We start from the raw sequence: 22,214 nt of genomic DNA on the forward strand, positions 1-22,214 counted from the left end.
TACATACAGTTTTAATAATACAAACAAAAATCAAAATTATATTTCTTTTTTTTTCTGTTTGTACGTTTTTGATATGGATGAAATATTTCCGAAATAAACTTGAAATTGATTTATTGATATATTTATACTTTAACACAATTGTTTTATACAGTAAATTCAGATTACGGGCCCATAATTTTATCAATTTTCGATATATTTTACCTAAAATTTGATGCGAGACTAAAAATGTGATAAAAAGTAAACCAAGCCTATATTTTTTAGATTCTTTTGTCTGTCGTGGAAAGAATTCAGTGCCCCGGTTAATTCAATAACCAAATGGCACTGGTACTCTTGTTCCAACATTATTAAGTAGAAAACATTCTTATTCTTGTATCGTTTTCAGAGCGCAAAAATAACCAGCTCGTCGTAATTCGTCTTACCTTTTTATTAGTCTGCTATCATCGTCACCTTTCTTCATCTCTAACTCAAAAAGATTCTTATTTTCCGCAATCCATTTTATGATATTATTGATTTTTTTGGTCAAACGATCGTCATGGTTATGAAATGTATCGTAGCCATCTCTCAAATTATATACGCGTCCCTGACTTCCAGGAGGCGTATACAGGTACTTCAACATTCGGTTATCCATATGCGGTTTGCAATTCTTATCGATTGAAAAACATCCCAATTCTTCTGGAACATAGTCTTTAAAAGGAAACTTATCCTCCTTAACTGGATAGATATTTAATTCCGTCGGAACACCAGCAGCGGCCATTTTGCTAGATAGTAGTACCAAAACATACAGTATTTATTACCAAGATTAAGACTATCTGACCAAATTTGTACAGTTTCGATACTCTATAAAAATACATTCCAGGCCTAAATTTGTAATTGCTTTCAGTGAATGAAGAGGCAGTATCATTAAAAAATGTATTGTCCCCAAAAACATGAAAAATTAAGATTAATAAAATTAGACTTTCCTTAGAAACAAAAGAATTATTTCAAAGACAAAATAAACAGTTAAAGTAAATAAGAAAAAAAGAAAAAACAATCATTTTTATATAAAAATATAAAATAATAATAAATAAATAATAATAAAATAAAAATAACGATGACTATATACAATAGATTAATAAAAGCTAACAATTTACTCTCAAACAAATTGGGCTGCAATTTATGTCTTGAAATGTTACGTAATAGCATAACATGATTTAAAAAAAATGAATTTAACGCTTTATACTTGGTATAGTTTGACCTATAAATTAAATATTGTAAGAATAGTCATACTGTAATAACAGAAAAACAGAAACAGTGTCGAGTCAGGTGACAATGACATTGTAAGTCACGAGTAAAACATTGTACACCATTTTAGGGGTTGTTGGGGGTGGTTGGTTGGGGTGAAGACATTACTCATATATTCTTTCAAGGGAATGAAGGAGGAATAACTTTAAAAAAAAAGGTTTGTTCTATTTGGACGTATTTTCAACCAACCTTTTCGTCTTGACAAGAAGTGTTGTGGTCCGTCTGTAGGATCTTCTTAACCGTATTCTATGCACAATTTGTGACACAAGAAAATTGGAAGGCTTTCTTCAAGTGTTGAACATTATTGGTTACATTAAAACGATACATATTAATTTTTATATAACACCTATATAAATTCCTGTCATTTGATTGGACGAATGTAGGTCACATGGCGTGCAATAGTACGCACTATTCAACGATCGTTAAATAGTACTTTTTGAAACATTTTTGTGTACGAAAAAAAAAACGTCTCGCGGATGAAAAAAAATCTAGTACACAAATTATCCTATATGATATGGCTATGTACTGTGAAATACAAGAGCGCCACCTGTCGTCTGGTCTCAGTTTCATTTGTAAACACCACCGCGAGATATGCAACAGCAGCAGATATTTATGTACGATTTGGACATTATGTACTAATTTCATTCAAAAAGGCATTTCAATTAGCTTTAGATCGTTTTTAGGATTTTGATTAATTAATGGGGACATCCCTACAAGACGTGGAATTGTTGAAAAAACCATAATTAGCTTAGATAAGTTCCAATTGTCTGTCGAAGTTTTGCCTTTCAGCCAAGCTAGTACTAGGCTACTAGACCTAGCCTAGGCCATGCTAGTATTTAGGCTAGGCCTAGCCTAGGCGTTTTAGCCTTGCTAGGCCTAGGATTGTTTGGTCGTTTGTTGACATAATTAACACAAAAGTAGGTGTGTTTACGAAATCCATATAAATATAACATTTAATATAACATTATTAAAAACCAAATGTTACTGTTTTTAATCAATGTGTGTGAATGAAATGTAGTAAGCTTTGGCTAGGGTAGGGCTACCTTTTATTTGATTCAAATAACTAGAATTTATTTAGATGTTATATAAAACAAATAATGAATGTTTTGTATTCGTGTAATGGTACAAATAATGGCACTTGGTGAATGATGAAAGGTTATATCAACTCGGCTTTGCCTCGTTGATATAACCTTTCATCATTCACCTCGTGCCATTATTTGTACCATTACACTCATAAACATTCATTATTTGTATACTATTCTACATTACACTTTTGGAAATTCCAGAATATGAGCAATAGGTATGATGAGCACAATTAAAGTATAAAAAAATAAACTTGATGAAGTTATTAATAAAAACTGAAAAGAATATTCCCACCCTGAAAATCGTCTACTATTGTAACTGTAATTTTTATAGCAAATAAAAAAGACATATTGTTTTAGAGAACCATTAGTATAATAAGTAAATGTATGTTCGGTCGGCGTTTCATGGTTGTATCAGAATCGGAACCAACAATTAACTCGATGGCCAATGATATCGTATTGCATTGCGATGACTAAAACGTTTTTGAAATTAATGGCAAAAGTGTGGCTACACTAGAAAATTTATATTTTTGTTTGTAAACTCGGAAAAAGGCAATTTATTTCTTTGCTCGAGTTTTACTAGCGTAGGCCTATACTTCTGCAAACTGGTTTTCTGCCGAACTGCATGGTTTACAAACTTTTCTTGACAAAACTAGGAGTTGACTAACCAATGTCTGCCAGTGTAGACATACCACGGGGGTGCTGGCTACCACCATTACTCTAAAAAACGGAAATTCGACACGTACACAATTGAAGCAAGGCAAGATAAGAGTTCCTTGATCTTATGTATGGCTGCGACAAACACAGTACCACCAGTACTGTATACATATTCTCCGTGGCGCGCGGCGCGGTGCCTGTTTAAGCGTGGTTCCCACTAGCGACGCAACACAAGGACGTAACGCAACGTTAGTGAATTGACCAATCACAAGCGATGGCTTATTCGCTTGTGATTGCTAACTGTCTGTCTATTGTGTTTTCTTTATTTTTTATTTATTATGACGAGCAATGAATTTCCTTTTTGAGGATCAATAAAAGTTATCTTATCTTATAACTCCGCTTGTCATTGGTTAAAACGCTTGCGTTGCGTTTACGTCCTTGCGTTACGTTCTAGTGGGAACCAAGCTTTAGGGGCGTGGAACTGATCGTGTCGCAGCCACAGATAAATCCTCCGATCTCCGGAGCTCAGCATCATGTTGTATGTTAGATTGCCTTGATTGAATGAAGGGTGGGTCTGGAACTTCCTATGTTTAGGCAAGCTGCATGATCGCCTAGACATTTTTGTGAATTTTGTTTAATGGAGTAAGCTACGTCAGTTCGGCATCGACCAATACTAAAATTACGTATGTACAAATAAGAACATTAATATTCGACCGGATGGAATATTATTATCAGTACACATTATTTTTTTCACGAATTTTTAACTTCGCTCAAATAGCTTTTGGCTGATATAGGCCTACAACATAAAATATCAAACCTCATAATTGTCTTTCACGTTATTTATAATAGACTTCATAGATGCTGTACAAAATATGCTTATGTAAACTGTGTATGCGTATTCATCAAACTTAGTTTGAAAAAATCGATTCATTTTTCATTTAAGAACTAAATTTATAATTTACTTTTCATTTCCTAATTTAACAATTATATTTTTAAAATGAATAAAATTAAAATGTTATATCTAGAGTATAAAAAAATCATTTCTGTATGGCATCATTTTCTATTGATCAAGATATGGTTTGACAGAATGATAAAAATGTATAGCATATTTTCATTCGAATAAACGTCCCCTGTAGAACATCATTTGGAATAAACGCCCCCCTAAAAACCCTCATGAGGGGCGTTTATTTGAATAAATATTTTCTGTCATTGGTTGAACAATTATTTTAATAGCATTGAGAAAGACTGGCCTAAAGAGGAAATGAACTGAAAAAAACCATTTCTAATGTTATAACCTAATGTTTAAATATTAATTCTAATTCATTTGAAGAAGTTAGAATCAATTTAATTTTGGAGATTATTATATTTTATACTCTCAACATTATATACAAAAAATGTACAAATAATTTGTGAGTCGAAAGGAAAAATGTTCTTTACATTCAAAACATACAAAACACTAATTGTTTGTTTATAGATATTTACTGTTCTCGAGTAAATTTGTGTTCAACTAATCAGCCGCTTCTATCTATCCTGAATCAAATGAATTAGCGTTCAGGTTTTGGCTGTGGTAGCCAACTCAATATTTAGGTCTAGGCACAAAAACCTCCATTTTTGTACAAATCTACCTTCAATGCATAGCATGTGATACAAAATCAACCAATTAAATGACAAAACCATTCTCATTCACAGTATTGTGTCTGTTCATGGCAACTGGGCCATACCATAGCACCAAATGTATATTAACTTAACCTAGCCCTCTAAATAATCTCTCACTACACTACAGCATCACATATGGAATGAGGATAGCTGTCAGAAGACACGATACTGTTTATTGTCGCTAGCCATGATACAGTTGATGTATCGGGTAGAATGTAGAAACAAATTGTGGATTTGGTCATTATTGTCAGCCCTGTTTGTTCTGTATCATCAAAAGTCACAAATTGGAGAAGTGACATTTTAGAAGAAAAGTGTGACCAAATAATTTTTAGTCTTTTTTGACATTATTTGAATGCATCTTGTTTTCAGGGCTTATAATGGGTTTTTATAATCAACCAGTGAGCGCGCATATCTGGATCTTGGCCCCAAATTAAACTATCACCTTCATACAATTTCCTTGTTAACTCCATCAAGAGGTGCCGAACAACAGATAATTAATTTAGTAAAAAAGTCTATGTATTTGCTGTGTTAATCTCTTCTTAAATTATCCAACCTAGCTTGTAAGTCAGCATCAGCGTCCATGTCACCCTCAGCTACCGGTACCTTCTTTAGTTGATGCATTCAATGCTGATCCTGTGCCGGATAAACGTGATACAAATTAAATTTACATTTTATATAGGTGATTTTCGTTGTTTTTCTTTTATTTTTTTTATATTAAAAGTATTTACTTTGTTGTCTCTATACAAGGACCAGCCTTAGAGACTAGAAACAACTGACCACTTTTGGAGTTTTTGTTTAAAAGGTGACAGAAATGTACAGTATATATTTTTATTTGGTCATGTGATGGTTTTTCAATGTACAGAATATTAAGCTTATGTTATGTCTACACTATAAACTTTATGTGACAAAAAATGTGATGTGCCCATATATGGACATGATGGTGTCATATCACTACCATATTTGGGCATATCACTACCTTATTTAGGCACATCACACTTTTTTGTCAAACTAGTTTGATAGTAAGCTTAAGAGAGTGTGAAACCACATATTCTGAGGCTGTTTACCATCATTCCATCTGAAGATAAATAAGATAAATATGACACACAATTTTTATTCCAAACTATTGTAAAAGATATTATTTTAGTAAATAATTGATGCAATTTCCTGCTAATTCATCCCCTAGTGATACCAAGCTCATCCAGAACCTGAAGAAATACTATTGCATCACTGAAAATAATAAAGGAAGAAGCTTAAAAATGGAGAAAACACATGTAAGAGTTTTAAAAATGTAAAATATAGGGAAAAGCTTAAAATATGAAAATACATAGGAAAGAGCTTAACATATGGAATACATAAGAAAGAGCGTGAAATATGGAATACGTAGAGAAGAGCTTTAAATATGGAATAAATATGGAAGTGCTTAAAATATGGAATACATATGGAAGAGCTAATCATATGGAATACATATGGAAGAGCGTAACATATGGAATACATATGGAAGAGCTTAACATATGAAATACATAATATGGAAGAGATTAACATATGGAATATTTTTATTTTTATTTTATTAATTTTAGCAACATTAAAACAATACATAAACTTTGAGTGTGCCAAGGAGTGGCAAAAGAGGTCAAAGGACCACTGTCACCATAAGGCGTGCCACACCAGCACTCAAAGCATACATACACAAAACAATGTAAATATGTAATATTAATACCATAATTATATACATTAAAGAGGCATAGTGTTTTTAAAGTGGTCCATTAACATGTTTTTAAATTGTACCCAACTTCCGCATACAAAGGCGTCTTTAATATTGACCGGTAGTGAATTCCACAAACGAATAAATCTGGTTGGGATACAATGCTTTCCACTATCAGTTTTGGATGCAAGATGTTTAAAAGTTAGAACATCCAAATGCCTACAATTGATAGTCATATTTAAAATAAAACTATTCTGTAATTTATATAATATATTTGTAACAAAAATAACGGTAAAATAATCTTGATTTGATTCAGCTGTCATCAAATTCAGTCTAGTTAATCGGTCAGAATATGGCTGATCTAAGATTCGTTGATGAAGGATAAATCGACTTGCCCTTCTTTGAATTTTCTCTATCTTATTAATATGACATTGACGATAAGGATACAAAACAGGGGAGCAATATTGGATATGGGGAAGAACAAGACATTTATAAAGTTTAAGTAAAACAGATGTAGAGCAACCTGTGGCAATTGATCGTATAAAACCTAACATCCTATTGCATTTCAAAGTTACATTATCTACCTGATGTACCCATGACAAATTATGGGATATTACCACACCAAGTAACGTAATGTCATTAACGTTCATGAGTTCATGTCCATTTAGAATGTAAGATGGAACAACGGGATCTCGTTTTCTGGACAATGACAGCACTTGACATTTATTAGGGTTAAGGGAAAGTGAATTAAGTGCTGACCACCAGGAGATCGTGTCAATGTCCTGTTGCAGAGATAAACTATCTTCCTTCGTCATTATACATTTAGCAATGCAAGTGTCGTCTGCATATTGATATGGTTTTGCACGTAGGTGCATATGTAGATCATTAACATATATGTTAAATAACAGGGGTCCAAGCACAGACCCTGAGGAACCCCTGATATTACGACTCGTTGTATGTACATGTGTTGCGACACAATGTGACACTGAATTGTAGTTAGAAAATGTAAAACGTGTCTCCTGTGGATTTTTCAAGGAAAAGTTTTCGTTATTTGAACTTCGTAATGACGATGAATCGGTTAGTATGTTTCGTTTTTTGTTCGTGGGTAGTTTAACAAATATTCTTAAATTATTCATTTTATTTATAATGCGCGTGTTTTGTTTACTTATTATATTTATTTTTTTATTTTTTATTTTCGTTCAGAATTTGTTTCTTTGTAGGAAGGGAGATGTTTTTTTCAGAGTAGTAGCATTCTTAGTGACTGGTATGGTGTTAACGCTTGTTTTTCGTTGAATGTCTTCAGATGTTTCCTCTAGTCATCAAAACAAATTATTATGAACACCATATTGTATTGATCTCTCTAATTAATTGTAGATGTGTTATCATTTATCTAAAATGTATATTTCTCAATAATAACCATTTACTTTATAAATTTGGTAAAAATACATTTATAATATGCCTTCTTATTGAAAGTGTCGTTACATATACCGTGCGTCTCAAATTTGTTTTCTTTTGTGTGCGTTTTTTTAGCAGTACGTATTGTGTCTTTTTTAAAAGATTTAAAATTGAAAACACGTAGAAAATGAAATTCATTTTGAAATAAAGAAATTGTATTTAGGCCTAAATTTAATAAATCTATGCTTTATACATTTTGTATGTTTATTTTTGTAATATTACTTATTATATATAAAATATAACTATTGTTAAAAATACTAATGTTTAAAATATAAAAAAAGTAAACAGAATATTTTTAATCACAATCATTATTTTATTATGTATGTTTGCAATTACATTTAACAAATTCAAAAACTTCATACTCGAGTTAAACAACACGCAAAGATCAAATTTCATTTTTGTTGTTGATGTTAAAAACAAAATTTATTTCAATACACATTCTATTGTAATACACTTTACAAAATATAATAATAATAATAATAATAATAAAACTTTAACAGAAAATAAAAAATTAAATTAAGTCAAGAAATAAATTTATCATGAATTAAAATAGGAAAACTACTTTTACAAATTTACACTGACATAAATTAAGTCAAAACATAATTTATTTATTTCATTAAACAAATCTATTGCAATACACTTTACAAACATAATAATAATAACAATTCAACAGAAAAGAAAACAAATTAAATTAATTCGAAAGATAAATTTAACATGAATAAAAATAGGGAAACTACTTTTACAAATATACACTGACATAAATTAAGTCAAAACATAATTAATTTATTTCATTAAACAAATCTATTTCAATACACCTTACAAACATAATAATAATAATAATAATAATAATAAAAATTCAACAGAAAAGAAAACAAATTAAATTAATTCGAAAAATAAATTTACCATGAATTAAAATAGGGAAACTACTTTTACAAATTTATAATATAAAATAAATATTAAGCGAGATTTTGGTTTACGGGTTATTTTGTTAGGATTAGTTTTTTTTTTCCAGTCCGATTCCTCGTACCATGCTGCTAACTATTTCAAAATTGACTTCCTTTGATTTTTAGAAATTTAAAGTCAAAACTTTGACTTTGCAAACAGTTTGTCTGAATCTAAATTTATACACGTTATTTTTCCAAATCAAGTTCCCATTGTTCATCAATAGCACTTACAAGTACCCAGTTCCGTTTGAATTTACGTTGAATGGATTTGTGTAATGTATATGTATCTAGCTTGCTCAGTCAGTCTTGAACTTGTCTCTTGGTAATATTTAAATCGTCTTTTACATTTTGATAAAGTGGGCCCACACCACCAAAACTACCGGGGTGTTTAGGGTCGTAATAATTATACTTTCCTCAAATTCCCATCCATACTCATTTCCCTCAATCACATAAATGAAAATAAAATACTAATTCAAATACTTAAATAACCGCAAGCAAAAAAGTTTCATTTTTAGCGTTGTTTTTTAAAAAACACAACCTTTATTTTAACACACATTCTATTCCAATATATTTTACAAACATAATAATAACAATAATAAATTTACCGAAAAGAAATAAGAATTATAAAAATATATCACATTAATTAAAAGTTTTAAGATAATATTTAAAATTGTTAAAATTACAATTGGTTAAAAATCTTATTAAAAAAGTTCTCTTTTACTCTTTTATCTTTTATTCAATTTCCAGGTAACATACAAAAATCATAAACAAGGTACGGCATCATTCAACAAAACAGAACAAAAGTACTATCAGCACCTGCGGGTAACCAAAAGTGGATCAGTTCAAAAGAACTGCACTGTCGCGAGTGGCTTTCCCAACTAATAGTACGAAAAACGCAATAGACATAACAACACAGTGATAGTCTAAATGAATTCGATATCAGTAATACATTTTTTCAAATCCCTTCTAAACTCCCCAAAGTTAAACAGGACTTTGTTACGAACTTCATGCGGGATACATTCCCATATTCGAGGGAAATTAACAAACAGGGAGTATTTAAATGCATTAGTTCTAGCATACATGTGTTTAAAGGTGAGGGACTCTGGATACCGAGAATCAATTGTAAGGTATTCAAATATATCAAAATCAATTAAATTATGCAAACACTTAACTACAAAAATTATACTATGAAATTTCATTCTTTGAACCATATCTGGTAAATTTAGTATCTTAAGCCTGTCAGTGAAATCGCCTTCAACACACAATTTAGTAACCCGTCTTAATGACTTGCTAATAGCTATATTATGTTGTTTTTGATGTGGATCCCACACAGGAGCACCATATTCAATAACAGGTCGACATAGTGCATTAAAAAGTCGTAGTAAAATTTCGGTGTCATTGAAACCTACAAACCGTTTGATAAACCCAAGCATTCTCATAGATTTCATCGATACATCATTAACGTGAGCAGACCATGTTAAATCACGTGAGAAGTTAATACCAAGATATTTATGTGAATTAACAGCTTCAAGGGGATTGGATTCGATTGTATAAATAAAATGAGGGATATAATTACGTTTCCTAGTTATGTGCACGACTTTACACTTCTTTGCATTTAATTTCATTTTATTATCCTCACACCATTTGGAAATTTTACAAAGATCCTGTTGTAAGGTAAGTGCATCATGACGACTGAATACAGGTTTATAAATTACTGTATCGTCTGCATACTGCTTCATAACAGAAGAGGTATTTAGAGGTAGGTCATAAACAAAGAGATTAAATAGAAGCGGGCCTAACACTGATCCCTGAGGAACACCCGAGCCCACTCTATCTCAATCAGAATGCTCCTTATTAAGAACAACACGTTGGAATCTGTCACTGAGAAAGGAGTGAAGACACTTTAGGAGAGATCCACATACTCCCATGTTGTGCAGTTTCTTGATTACTAAATCATGGGGAACACGGTCAAAGGCCTTCTCCCAATCAAGGAATATTGCATCAATTACAGGAGGTTGTCTAACATCCATTGTTTGTGACCAATCATGATATAACGCTGAGGCCTGTGTAATACACGATCTATCTGGATAAAACCCGTGTTGCGTGGGACATATAAATCCAAAAAATTGAAGATGAAAAAGAATGTTATCTGCTATAATACGTTCAAAAACCTTACCTATAATAGAACATAGCGATATAGGTCGATAATTATTAACATCGTTACGATTACCTGACTTAAAAATAGGAGTGACATTCGCGAGTTTCCAATCTTTTGGTACAAAGCCATCCGTTAAGAACTTGTTAAACATTTTGCACAACACTGGGGCAATAATTGGAGCTGACATAGATAACATTTTAGGTGTAATCCCGTCTGGTCCAGGGGATTTGTTGGGTTTCAATGACAATAGAGCCTCGAAAATAGTTTTTTCAGTAATATTAATGTTATTAAGGGGAACAATATCTGGGTGAACACAATTACAGATCTCATGGTTAACATTGAAATTACGATTAGGTTCGTTAAAGTTTGACGCAAAGAATGTGGAAAATGCATTTACCGCATCGATATCGGAAACCAAGGGTATACCGTTAAAAACAAAGTTTTTGACTTGTCCAGTCTTACGCCTAGTCTTAACATAACTAAAAAAACGTTTGGAGTCACCATTTACACAGGCGACACTTAATTTCCTAATATATTGTAAATGAGGCAGTCCAGGCACAGTCCCCAAGGAACCGCCCCCAACGTTGTAAAAAGATCGTCATGGTCACATTTACTATATTGATAATAATATCTATCTACAGGTTTAACTTTACTGCATCTAGCGTTAATATTAAAATAAACCCCAAGGTGGTCACTTGTACTGAGACCGGGATGACTTCTGAAATTACATACAATGTCAGGGTTATTGCACAAGACCAGATCAATAATGCTACTTTTGGTGTTAGATACACGAGTAAAAAAATCAACAAATTGTATAGTATCAAGTGGAGCAATAATTTCTTTAAATTTCTTATAAACTAAGGGACTATCAACACCGTAATCATAATTAAAATCACCAGTTAAAATTATACCACAGTACTTATGTAAAATAGATAGGATAAAATCAACGACATCGTAGAATTGATTGAGCCAATCTTCATTTGAACTCGGTGGCCTATAAACAGCACATATTAAAATGTTAAAATTGTTATTTACAGTTATTTCAATAATTTTGACCTCAATGTTAGTAGGAAAGTCAACAATAGAGGATTTAAATGCGTTCTTCAAAGCTAACAGAACACCACCACCGTGTCTTGAACGGTCTTTTCTGTACACAACGAATGAGTCTGGAAACAGGTCCGTACTATCAATAGAGGAGTCCAGCCACGTTTCTGTGACAATCAAGATGTCCAATTCATCAATTGCGATACGCGCATGGAATTCTTCGATCTTATTATATTCACCACACTTCTGGCGTTAAATAAAGCAACTTGAATAAGGTTAGTTTCAAAGATGGAAGAATCAGTTGGTGTATTGCTGGATGGAAGTGACAATATACTGTTGTTGTTCAATGAGTTGTAAAAAAATGAGTCCGATAGTTGTGGTAGGGAGCAGATGTTACACGCCCATGGATTATCTTGATAAAACACATAACTATCGCTGCTCATAGGTATGCACTTGATATGAAATATGTGATGACATTCACAGCAAATCAGACATTTTTGATTGCGTCTTGTCGTTTTAGCGCAAGATTCACATGTATTCTTCGTACTATTACCGTTTCCAATATGCTGGCTCTTGTTCCTATGCATCAGCTCTGGGCCTGGGTGAGGATGAATGTCGCCACTAACCAACAAACATAGGTTAAAAGTCGAATAATGATTGGCGTAATATCTCACAGGCTTAATATATCGTTTTCTTGTGGTGTTATTAATGCTAGCACATGTATGCAAAAAAAGAGAACATGACTCACCGACACGGATGTTATAGTGAACATTTTCGTTATGATAGCCGAGTTGACGAACCAGACAATCAAATGAACCTGGTTGAAATATGATTGATCTCAGAAATAATGTGCAGAGTAATGTCATCAAACAACTAAATAGAGCCATTATGTTGTTAAATAAGGCAATTCAAATAGGTCCAGATATGTGTTTGTTGTACCGGTACAGCTAATCAACTGAATCATTTGTAATCAACTTTATTTCAATTTTAATTTTACAAAACAGAATAATAATTCACCGAAAAGCAATAAGGATTATATATCTATATATAAATTTACGTAAGGGCAAAATTCGGTAAATCGCGCGTTATTTCTAGAATGTTTACTCGATGGTATATAAAGTTGGTTCGTACTTTCGGTACTGATTTTAACCACCTGATGTAACCCTGTTTACTAATCAAATTGAGTTCGATAATTAGTTATTGACGATTAAAACGAATTTAGGTTCAACTATTTGCCCCAAATAGGGGTGTTTTTCGATCGTGGTATACACTGTCTAATGGATGTCAATTTGAAAAATACCCGCACACAATAATACGAGGACGCTTCGCATTTTCCTATCTCCTCCTACGATAATTGTTTTTAATAGCTGAAAACCGGTTGAACAGTTCGAGTACAGCATCATAATGTTGAAGACAGGCCGATTTTCTTTAAAAAATGTTATTTTGATACATGTAATATACGTTTTTACAAATGTATTGATTTGTGATGAATGGAACATTCCAAATTATTTGGTTTAACCATAGAGGTATAGATTTAGATTTATGGGCCCCCTTGGAGAATAAACATAAATAGTATTGCAATGCTGTACAATACTGTTAAGGTATTAACCACCTTTGATTGCAATTTGAATCGCAAATTTCTTACTGTGTGAGTGTTGGTACTGTTAGATATAATATAAACATATATACAAATAAACTTTATTACTGTGAGTGTGGGTAGGCCCTACTGTTAGATTATAAACATATACAGTAATATACAAATAAATAAATGTTATTACTGACAGTTGCTTCTCAACGTTTGTATTAATTAATAATTTAAAAATATATAAACGTACGTAGTGGTGTATCGTTACATGTACTTTACTATTTCAATCGACTATGACAGTGAGAGTTTTAACAAAGTATTAAATCGTAAATGTTTTACTGTATTTAGTGGTATATTATTTATAGGCCTATAAAATATTAAAAACAATATTTCGTTATTGAGTGGATAAGAATATATTTTAAAATGTTTCCTCTTTGTACCTATCTTCTTCCCCCATCCCTCAACCCTTAATGTTACATACAAAACACAAATTGGGTTTGTTTAAATGAGTCCAAATAAAAAAATTTGACTCATTTTGTTTCTCTCGGAAGTAATTCCCAGGGTGCTAATTTTAGCTGACTACATAAATCATCGTGTATATTTATTCGTTTCTGTAAACGACAATGTATTATAGTCCTGCAGTACGTACATTTGAAATCTCCATTTTTTCTCGCTGGAAAATACTGTGTATTAAATAAACGTCGTAGTGGTGTATCGTGACATGTACTTTAATATTTCAATCGATTATGACAGTGACAGTTTTAACAAAGTATTAAATCGCAAATGTTTTACTGTATTTAGAGGTATATTATTTATAGGCCTATAAAACACGAAAAAAATATTTCGTTACTGAGTGGATAAAGAATATATTTAAAAATGGTTCCTCTTTGTACCTATCCGCTTTCCCATCCCTCAACCCTAATATAAAAAAACCCATACAAAACACACATTGAGTTTCTTTAAATGAGTCCAAATCAAAAATTTGGACTCATTTTGTGATAAGTTTCTCCTTCGGAAGTAATTCCCAGGGTGCTAATTTTAGTTGACTACATAAATCATCGTGTCTATTTATCCGTTTCTGTAAATGACATCCTGCGGTACGTACATTTGAAATCGCCAGTTTTGTGACGCTGAAATTACTATGTATTCGAGAACCATCTGTGGGCACGACCTAGATGGTACGCGAGCGAAGCGAGCGTACCATCTAGTATATATAATTAATTAAAAAGTGTTGAGATAATATTTATTGTACAAATTACAATTGGTTAAGAACCTTATTAAAAAGTTCTGAATCATTTGTAATCAACTTTATGGCTTTATCGAACGCATCAACATTTATACACCGTAAATGAAAGTAGTTTAGCGCCCATTCAAAATGGATAGCGCCATTGTCCACAAGTTTCAATGCCAGAATTGGTCGAAAAAATGTTAGGAGTTGCTCACATCTTGAGCCGTGAAAGTTATAACGTTCAACCATATCATTCAGAACGAATATAAATTCTTCTATGAAAACCTTCTCAATTGTTCTCATTATTTCTTTGTACTCAAGTTTGGTAGTTTCTTTCTTAATCTCAGCCTCCAGCACAGGGTTTAGGTACTCTTCCGTAAACACCTCATCTTCTACCTCATCGGCATTTCTTGCCAGAAATAGGTGGTATAGTCACCGTATACAATCCTCTCCTCTTCAGAAATTATTCTCGTCATATCCCCCATCTCTTCCTCCTTCTCTGCTGTAAAATAGGCACCAGTCATAGCTAGTATGTCTTCTTCTTCAATTTTTGAATCATTAGTTATATCTATAACTTCTTCTTCGACATCAGAGTCCATAGTAAGATCAATGATTTCAATCCCGGAACCCATAGTAACTAGTTGTTGGTTTTTGGTTGAATATGCTAAGTCTGTCAGGCTGTAGCGTTGTGGAATGAGGTAAAGATTCAAGAGTATATACAGTCAAAGGATTACATTCGGCATTTACTAAATTTGTTTGAGCCAATTGTCATTGTTGTATTTCCTGTCGGAACATTGTGTCGAAGCGCCGTGTATCTTTTGTTTCATTAAGTAGCTTTCCCAATGTCATTCAATTTAAAAAAAATGTCCGATCCAAGATCATCAAACCGTTTTCCAAAAGATTATATTGTAATTACGTGAACTGTTTTAACCAATCTTGTAAATTTTTTTGGTCCGTGTTTCTAGCATTCCATTGTCATTCATGTCTACAGCATTTCCACAATCGTCAAATCCATCCAATTCTAAAAACATTTCATCGACCATGTCCCTTTGTTCCATTAGATCTCTCCACTGCATCATTGTTAAATTAATACCTTTCTTGCCTGGTGGTTTAAATTTACCATCTGGTTCTGATTGATAGTATTCTCGGATACACACGTACATATCATCACCCCAACGTTGAGCAACGACGTGCCTCGTTTCATTAAGTTTAATACGTTTAGTAGCTGTAACTTTAATTCGACTATCATTCTTAAAAAGTGATTCTTTACTACCGGTCGATAATCTTGTTGAAAAGAAGCGCTTGTATTTGGTTCATCTTCTACTCTCTGTCTCTTGCTAGATCTCATAACTCGCTGCATAGTAGCCTTAGCCTTATCGGCTATCTTAGAATCGGTGTAATCGACTGTTGGTTTGTAGAATCATACTGATGAAAACTGTACTAAATTCTCTCAATCAAGATTGTAGAAGTGAGAGAGTTCAGCGCTTTGAAAACTGATAGGCCTACTGATAATTTAACTATACATTCACCCTACATTTATACTAAACAAAATAATTTATTCATGTCAGTTGTAGCGTCCTTTTTGTTTTATTTTAAAAGGAAACAAAGAATTCTTTATGTAAAACGTAAACCATTTAAATGAAAATAAAACTTAATTTAAAGTTAGAAATAATTATTATTTGTGTTACTTTTTTGAATAGTGAAACTAACATCTTGCTTGACGTCACATTCATTCATTGCGAAGCTCCATTGTTAACATTTCCGGAAGAAATTAAGTACATGTTTCAAATTAAATAACAACTCCATTGTCTTACTTCCTTACCATTGTTTACCATTGTATTAATTATAATAGGATTAACTAATGTCATCCCCTCAAACGCCCTCTACGGAGACTGGACCTACATACATTACTACTAATATAGACTCTAGAGTAAACTTTATTAATAAACTCTGTACCATTCTTTAAACAACTTGAATCAGAATACACAGGGAAGTGCTTGGAATATTGAATATGTAGAGAAGAGACATGGAATACATAGGAAAGAGCTTAAAATATGGAATACATAGAGAAGAGCTTAAAATATGGAATACATAGGAAAGAGCTTAAAATATGGAATACATAGGAAAGAGCTTCAAATATGGAATGGAAGAGCTTAAAGAAAAACATAAAGAAGAGATTAAAATATGGAATACATAGGAAAGAGCTTCAAATATGGAATGGAAGAGCTTAAAGAAAAACATAAAGAAGAGATTAAAATATGGAATACATAGGAAAGAGCTTCAAATATGAAAAATATAGGGAATAGCTTAAAATATGGAATACATAGGAAAGAGCTTAAAATATGAAAAAATATAGGGAAGAGCCTAAAATATGGAATACATAGGGAAGAGCCTCAAATATGGAATACATAGGAAGGAGCTTAAAATATGGAATACATAGGGAAGAGCTTCAAATATGGAATACATTATGGAAAAGCTTTACAATATAAACAAAATAGGGAATAGCTTAAAATATGGAATACATGGAAGGATTGAACATTGATTTACATTGATATGAAATAGCTACAAAACATGGCATATAGTTAATTACTAGTAGTAGACATCGTCATTTCAGATAAATAAAGGCATTCCATGTTTTCATTTGGCTCGATACTAACCTTTCTTCCTCATCCTCGTTCTCTCCCATGGCATCATACACTGAATCACTCTTCATTTTCCTTCATATCCATTATTTCTGACTGCTTTTCAAATTCCATCATTATTTTTTGTACTTGTGGTTTTTAGTTCTGATGTTCTGACGATGGAGTTATCAGATACTTCCCAAAGGAATTATTATTATATTGGTTTTTCAGTTTACATGATTTTTATTTTTACAGCTCACTATGTCGGTTGGTCGGTTGGTAAACACTAACTTGAGCGCCCAACTGCAGCCATGTATATAACCTTGTTTATAATATAATTACCATTCTGTTGTGCAATAAAGTGTAGGGTTGATATGCAGCAATCCAAATTAAATGTTGTTCGTAAGGATAAAAACTGAGAGTTGCCAAATTGCGAGTAAACAATGCACGCAATGCATGCAATCCACGACAGTAATTCAACGGAACAAATACCAACAAGTGGGAAATTTTGAAAAAAAATAACTGCAAGCGAGACCAACAAGAAGGGAGCAGCAGGCAGACTTGACTTTATTTTAGTAGTTAGTACACTAGTATTAGGGTATATTTAGAACAACATAACATAAAATAATGATTTTATTTAAAATTACTCCTCTCTAATGTTTCATATGAACATACTAATTTTATATTAAATTATTTAAAATATGACTCGCTTGAATTGCAATTAACATGGTCACGTGGGCCGTTGACTCCAATGAATCCATGGCTTGCAGTTTGTTAAAACCCTCCGCTCGTGTGAGGGCGGGTATCCATGCTCTGTTAAAAAATTTCCAATGCAAAAAATCGAAATCGCGGATTGCTCGCAATAATGCTCGTTGATGATGTTCTCGAGTTGTCAGCAAGGACATATTATTAGCTGGCTTTCCCCGGCCCTCCTTACGACAGACACGTGTAAAACAAATACAGGTAGCCTAGACCTAAGTCTATTTTACGTACCTAATCAACAAGTACGCTATTCGTGAATATGACTGCCTTTGCAGGTAAATATTATTTGGTTGGAAAAAGCAACAGTTCGTCAAGTTCGTATAGCTAGGCTAGTCAGACTACTGGTACTGCTGCATGCTGTACTGACTGACTCCTGTAAGCTGTACTGACTGACTCCTGTACTGTGTCTGTAATAATAGGCTAGTATAGGCTAGTACTAGAGTAGTAGTAGTACTACTAGTAGTAGTAATAGTAGTAGTAGTAGTAGTAGGACATGTAACGCCAAATTAGGTTTCACTGCCAAATTAGGTACCGAACTTAATTTGGCGTCTAAGGCGGCAAATTAGGTACTACTAGGCTACTATTGCAAAATTAAGTTCTGTCATTTTTTAAAATACAGTACACTACAGTTTTTATAAAACAAACATAGACCGGCAGCCCAGAGACATTTGGTTAGATGAGCTAGGTACCAATATCTCACTATTTAAGTGTGTTGGTTGGGGGTCACTTTAAGTCAATGAAAATGGGAGTCTGCCGGGTACCCCCTGCGGTTTACAGCCGAAACGGCCGCCGACTGAAACGGCCGCCAATTAAAACAAAATTGAATGTATGAAACGCCGCGTGTGCCGTTTGTCATACAACGTGTAATCAAAACGACGTGTGGTTTAATACAATTGTTTTACTTTTTTTTCAGATTGAAATGACTTTAGACGTACATGTGACTTAATAAATATTAACAGATAGATGTTTTTAATTATTTATGTATTATTATGTTTATCGTATAATAATGGATATTGTGTAAACATAGTTGGGTTTTTTTATATATTTTTTAAATGTATACAGTAAAAGTGTAAGGAAAAGAATTAAAATTGGACAAAATACAGTATTTGTTTGAATACGTTAAATAAATTTAGAATGGTGAATTATTATAATAAACGTTATTTTAATAAAAACTTAACTAAAAATACGTATATTCTTTGATTTTATACTTAAACATATATTGGTTGGTTTCATTTATTTGTTCCTCCATCGTGGTTTCATAGGCTTTACTGTACGTTTATAATACTGCATTGGCTTGTTTGTAGCTGCGGCGGTATTGGCGTCCCATAGAAAATGTTGGCGGCCGTTTCGGTCACACACACCCCCCTGCTGCGTCTAGACCGGGGGACCCCGAAACGTGCTAAAAAATTGACCCCGGTTAGATGAGAGAGATACCACCTAATTTTACCACCATGGGATGCCCATTGGCATCCTTATACCAGTATCACAAACGACAGACTTTTTCTCTGCTGCAAAAGGCCTGCCAGACCACCCCCCCCCCAGGGAGGGCTTAAAATGGGGTTAGCACAGATGAGTGAGGTACCACTCAAAATTAATAGTCCGGCAGCATTTGTATTTTACTTCATATATTTAGCCAAGTTTGATTTTTCACTTTTAAGTGATCAAGGACATCACAACGACCAACTTCCAACTTGTTGTCCAAATTCTAAATGCGTTTTTCATTCGTTGGGGGCGCTTTTTCAAAATGGCCGCTTATGCTACCAAGTACTTATATCTCGGCAACCACTAATCGTAGAGACTTGGTTTTAATCTTAGAATGTTCGTAAGGTACATATTTCTATTTACTCTAATGGAACATTTTGACCAGAAATGACTGGAAATGCCATTTCTGACCATTTGACCTTTGACCTTCTATCATCATTTCTCGGTAACTAATGGTCACACAGACTTGAAATTTGTTTCAAATTGTTCGCAGTATGCCTTTTTATATTTACTGTAATTAAATGTTTTGTTTTAAAGCAAACAGAAATGCCATATCTGACCTCTTGCCCTAATGCATGTAATATCCACAACTGAGAGATTATAGATTTGTCTAGTATTGTTTATAACTTGTACCGGTACTTGTTGTTGATGATATCAAAATCAATATTTCAAATCACCAATGGAACTGTTATAATAAATAAATACATACCATAAATATTGATGATAGTCAGATTACCCTCTCCAGTCAATAAAGTTCATCAATATCGTCTACTAGCTCTACATTCGAGTCCTTTGTATTCTCACATCCATCACCACACTCATATAAATCAGTACAGAGCAAGTTGTTTTTCTTATTACAACTACAGCGATTTGTTGAGCATGAGCCATTGCAGGTACATCGACGAATTTCTAGAAGAGCTTCTGGTGCTGGTGGATTGTTGCAAAATACCGGCTTCAAGTGACAACCATTTTTCTATAGGCCTATACATACAACGTACATTTCTAGTTTAACAAAAACATTTTTCTAAACTTTCTATTATTTAAAAGTCGAAGATAGCCAGGTCTCGGGTCCATTCTATTGTCGCCACAGATTGATATCTTCATCAGTACTTCTATGAATGGATGATTAGGTGGGAACACGAACGCTAGTTGATCATACCCAGTACCGTTTTGATCGTACGATTAATCGGGAAACCACCTCACGACATTATACAGGCCTAGGTGCCGACATAGATCTCTAGTGGGAGTTAACCATCATAGTCATTCCTCACATTCAAAATCTTTCCTGTAACTAACAACCCATTCCTTTTTCTATACATCCTATACTACTTATTTATATCCTACCTTTATACCTATGTTATTTTCGCTCTACTACAATGTACGATACACTTATTATCTTACATGTATCACACAGTACACAACTTGTCATCGCGCACATTGTATACGCTAGCATTTCATTCTAATACGCTCACGCACTTTATTATCGAACATACTTTTAAACCAAACCAAAACCATACAACGACAAGACATCCATCGATTCAGTTCAAAACAATTTTTAGGTAAATTTTGAATTAATTATTATTTTCTATCAATTCTACCATTTTCATATAAAGATATTGTGGAACCACGTCAGGTCAAGTTCAATATTGAATATCGAAACGTGGCAGGCTGAAGGCGCTTGACCTTTGACAAGATCGCCTAAATTTTTAGTTTTTAACTTTACAATACTTAGTGTTGTATATTCTGGTACAGCCGCTCCATGATCTCTTTGCTTTTCTTCCTTATATCTTTACTCTTTTTAAAAGTTTTACTAACGATTTTTATTTTATTTTATTATAGGCCTAGGCTATTTATATTTTTGCTTTATGTACACGACAACTAACGATCAAATAACAGTTTTTCACATCGCAACTTATACAACGTAATTTTGAAAACTACAACCATTTTTCTATAGGCCTATACATACAACGTACATTTCTAGTTTAACAAAAACATTTTTCTAAACTTTCTATTATTTAAAAGTCGAAGATAGCCAGGTCTCGGGTCCATTCTATTGTCGCCACAGATTGATATCTTCATCAGTACTTCTATGAATGGATGATTAGGTGGGAACACGAACGCTAGTTGATCATACCCAGTACCGTTTTGATCGTACGATTAATCGGGAAACCACCTCACGCCATCTTGGATTTCTCGAAGAGCACAAGGAGGATTTTACAGGACTTTTAGTATGATGTTCCAATCATAGTTCTGGACCTTTCCTGCAAAAATTAGCTTGTTACCAGAAATGTCCGGGTCAAACCCTAATGCTCTTGGACTAAAATGAACAAGTTGTGTTCATACAATACTAAATGGATAACAGCAGACTAATTGTCTGCTGCATCGCAAGTGCCAGACACCCTAAAGTTAGACTAGAGACCCCCCTTCCCCCAACTAACCCAGCTTATTTAATGTAGATACCACCAGCAACCAATGTTATATGATTTAGCACATTGTAAGCAATACCAAATGACCTATTACAGACTATCTGTACACTGCCTTGGCCCTGGCAGACCCC

At 33.2% G+C, this 22,214-nt stretch overlaps 2 protein-coding genes across 2 annotated transcripts in view; one reads left to right on the forward strand and one right to left on the reverse strand.

Moving 5' to 3' along the window:
- The window catches only part of LOC140057082 (enoyl-CoA delta isomerase 2-like), a 442,575-nt gene that overhangs the window by 210,806 nt on the left and 209,555 nt on the right, over positions 1–22,214 (reverse strand). The gene's annotated exons all lie outside the window — the stretch shown is intronic.
- The window catches only part of LOC140057270 (ATP-dependent RNA helicase DDX1-like), a 44,149-nt gene continuing 40,225 nt past the window's right edge, over positions 18,291–22,214 (forward strand). The window contains exon 1 of the mRNA XM_072102853.1: positions 18,291–18,450. Coding sequence (XP_071958954.1) covers positions 18,435–18,450 — 16 coding nt within the window. The 5' untranslated portion in view covers positions 18,291–18,434. The remainder of the gene's footprint in view (positions 18,451–22,214) is intronic.

Source organism: Antedon mediterranea, chromosome 8, assembly GCF_964355755.1.
Source record: "Antedon mediterranea chromosome 8, ecAntMedi1.1, whole genome shotgun sequence".
NCBI classification, from domain to species: Eukaryota; Metazoa; Echinodermata; class Crinoidea; order Comatulida; family Antedonidae; genus Antedon; species Antedon mediterranea.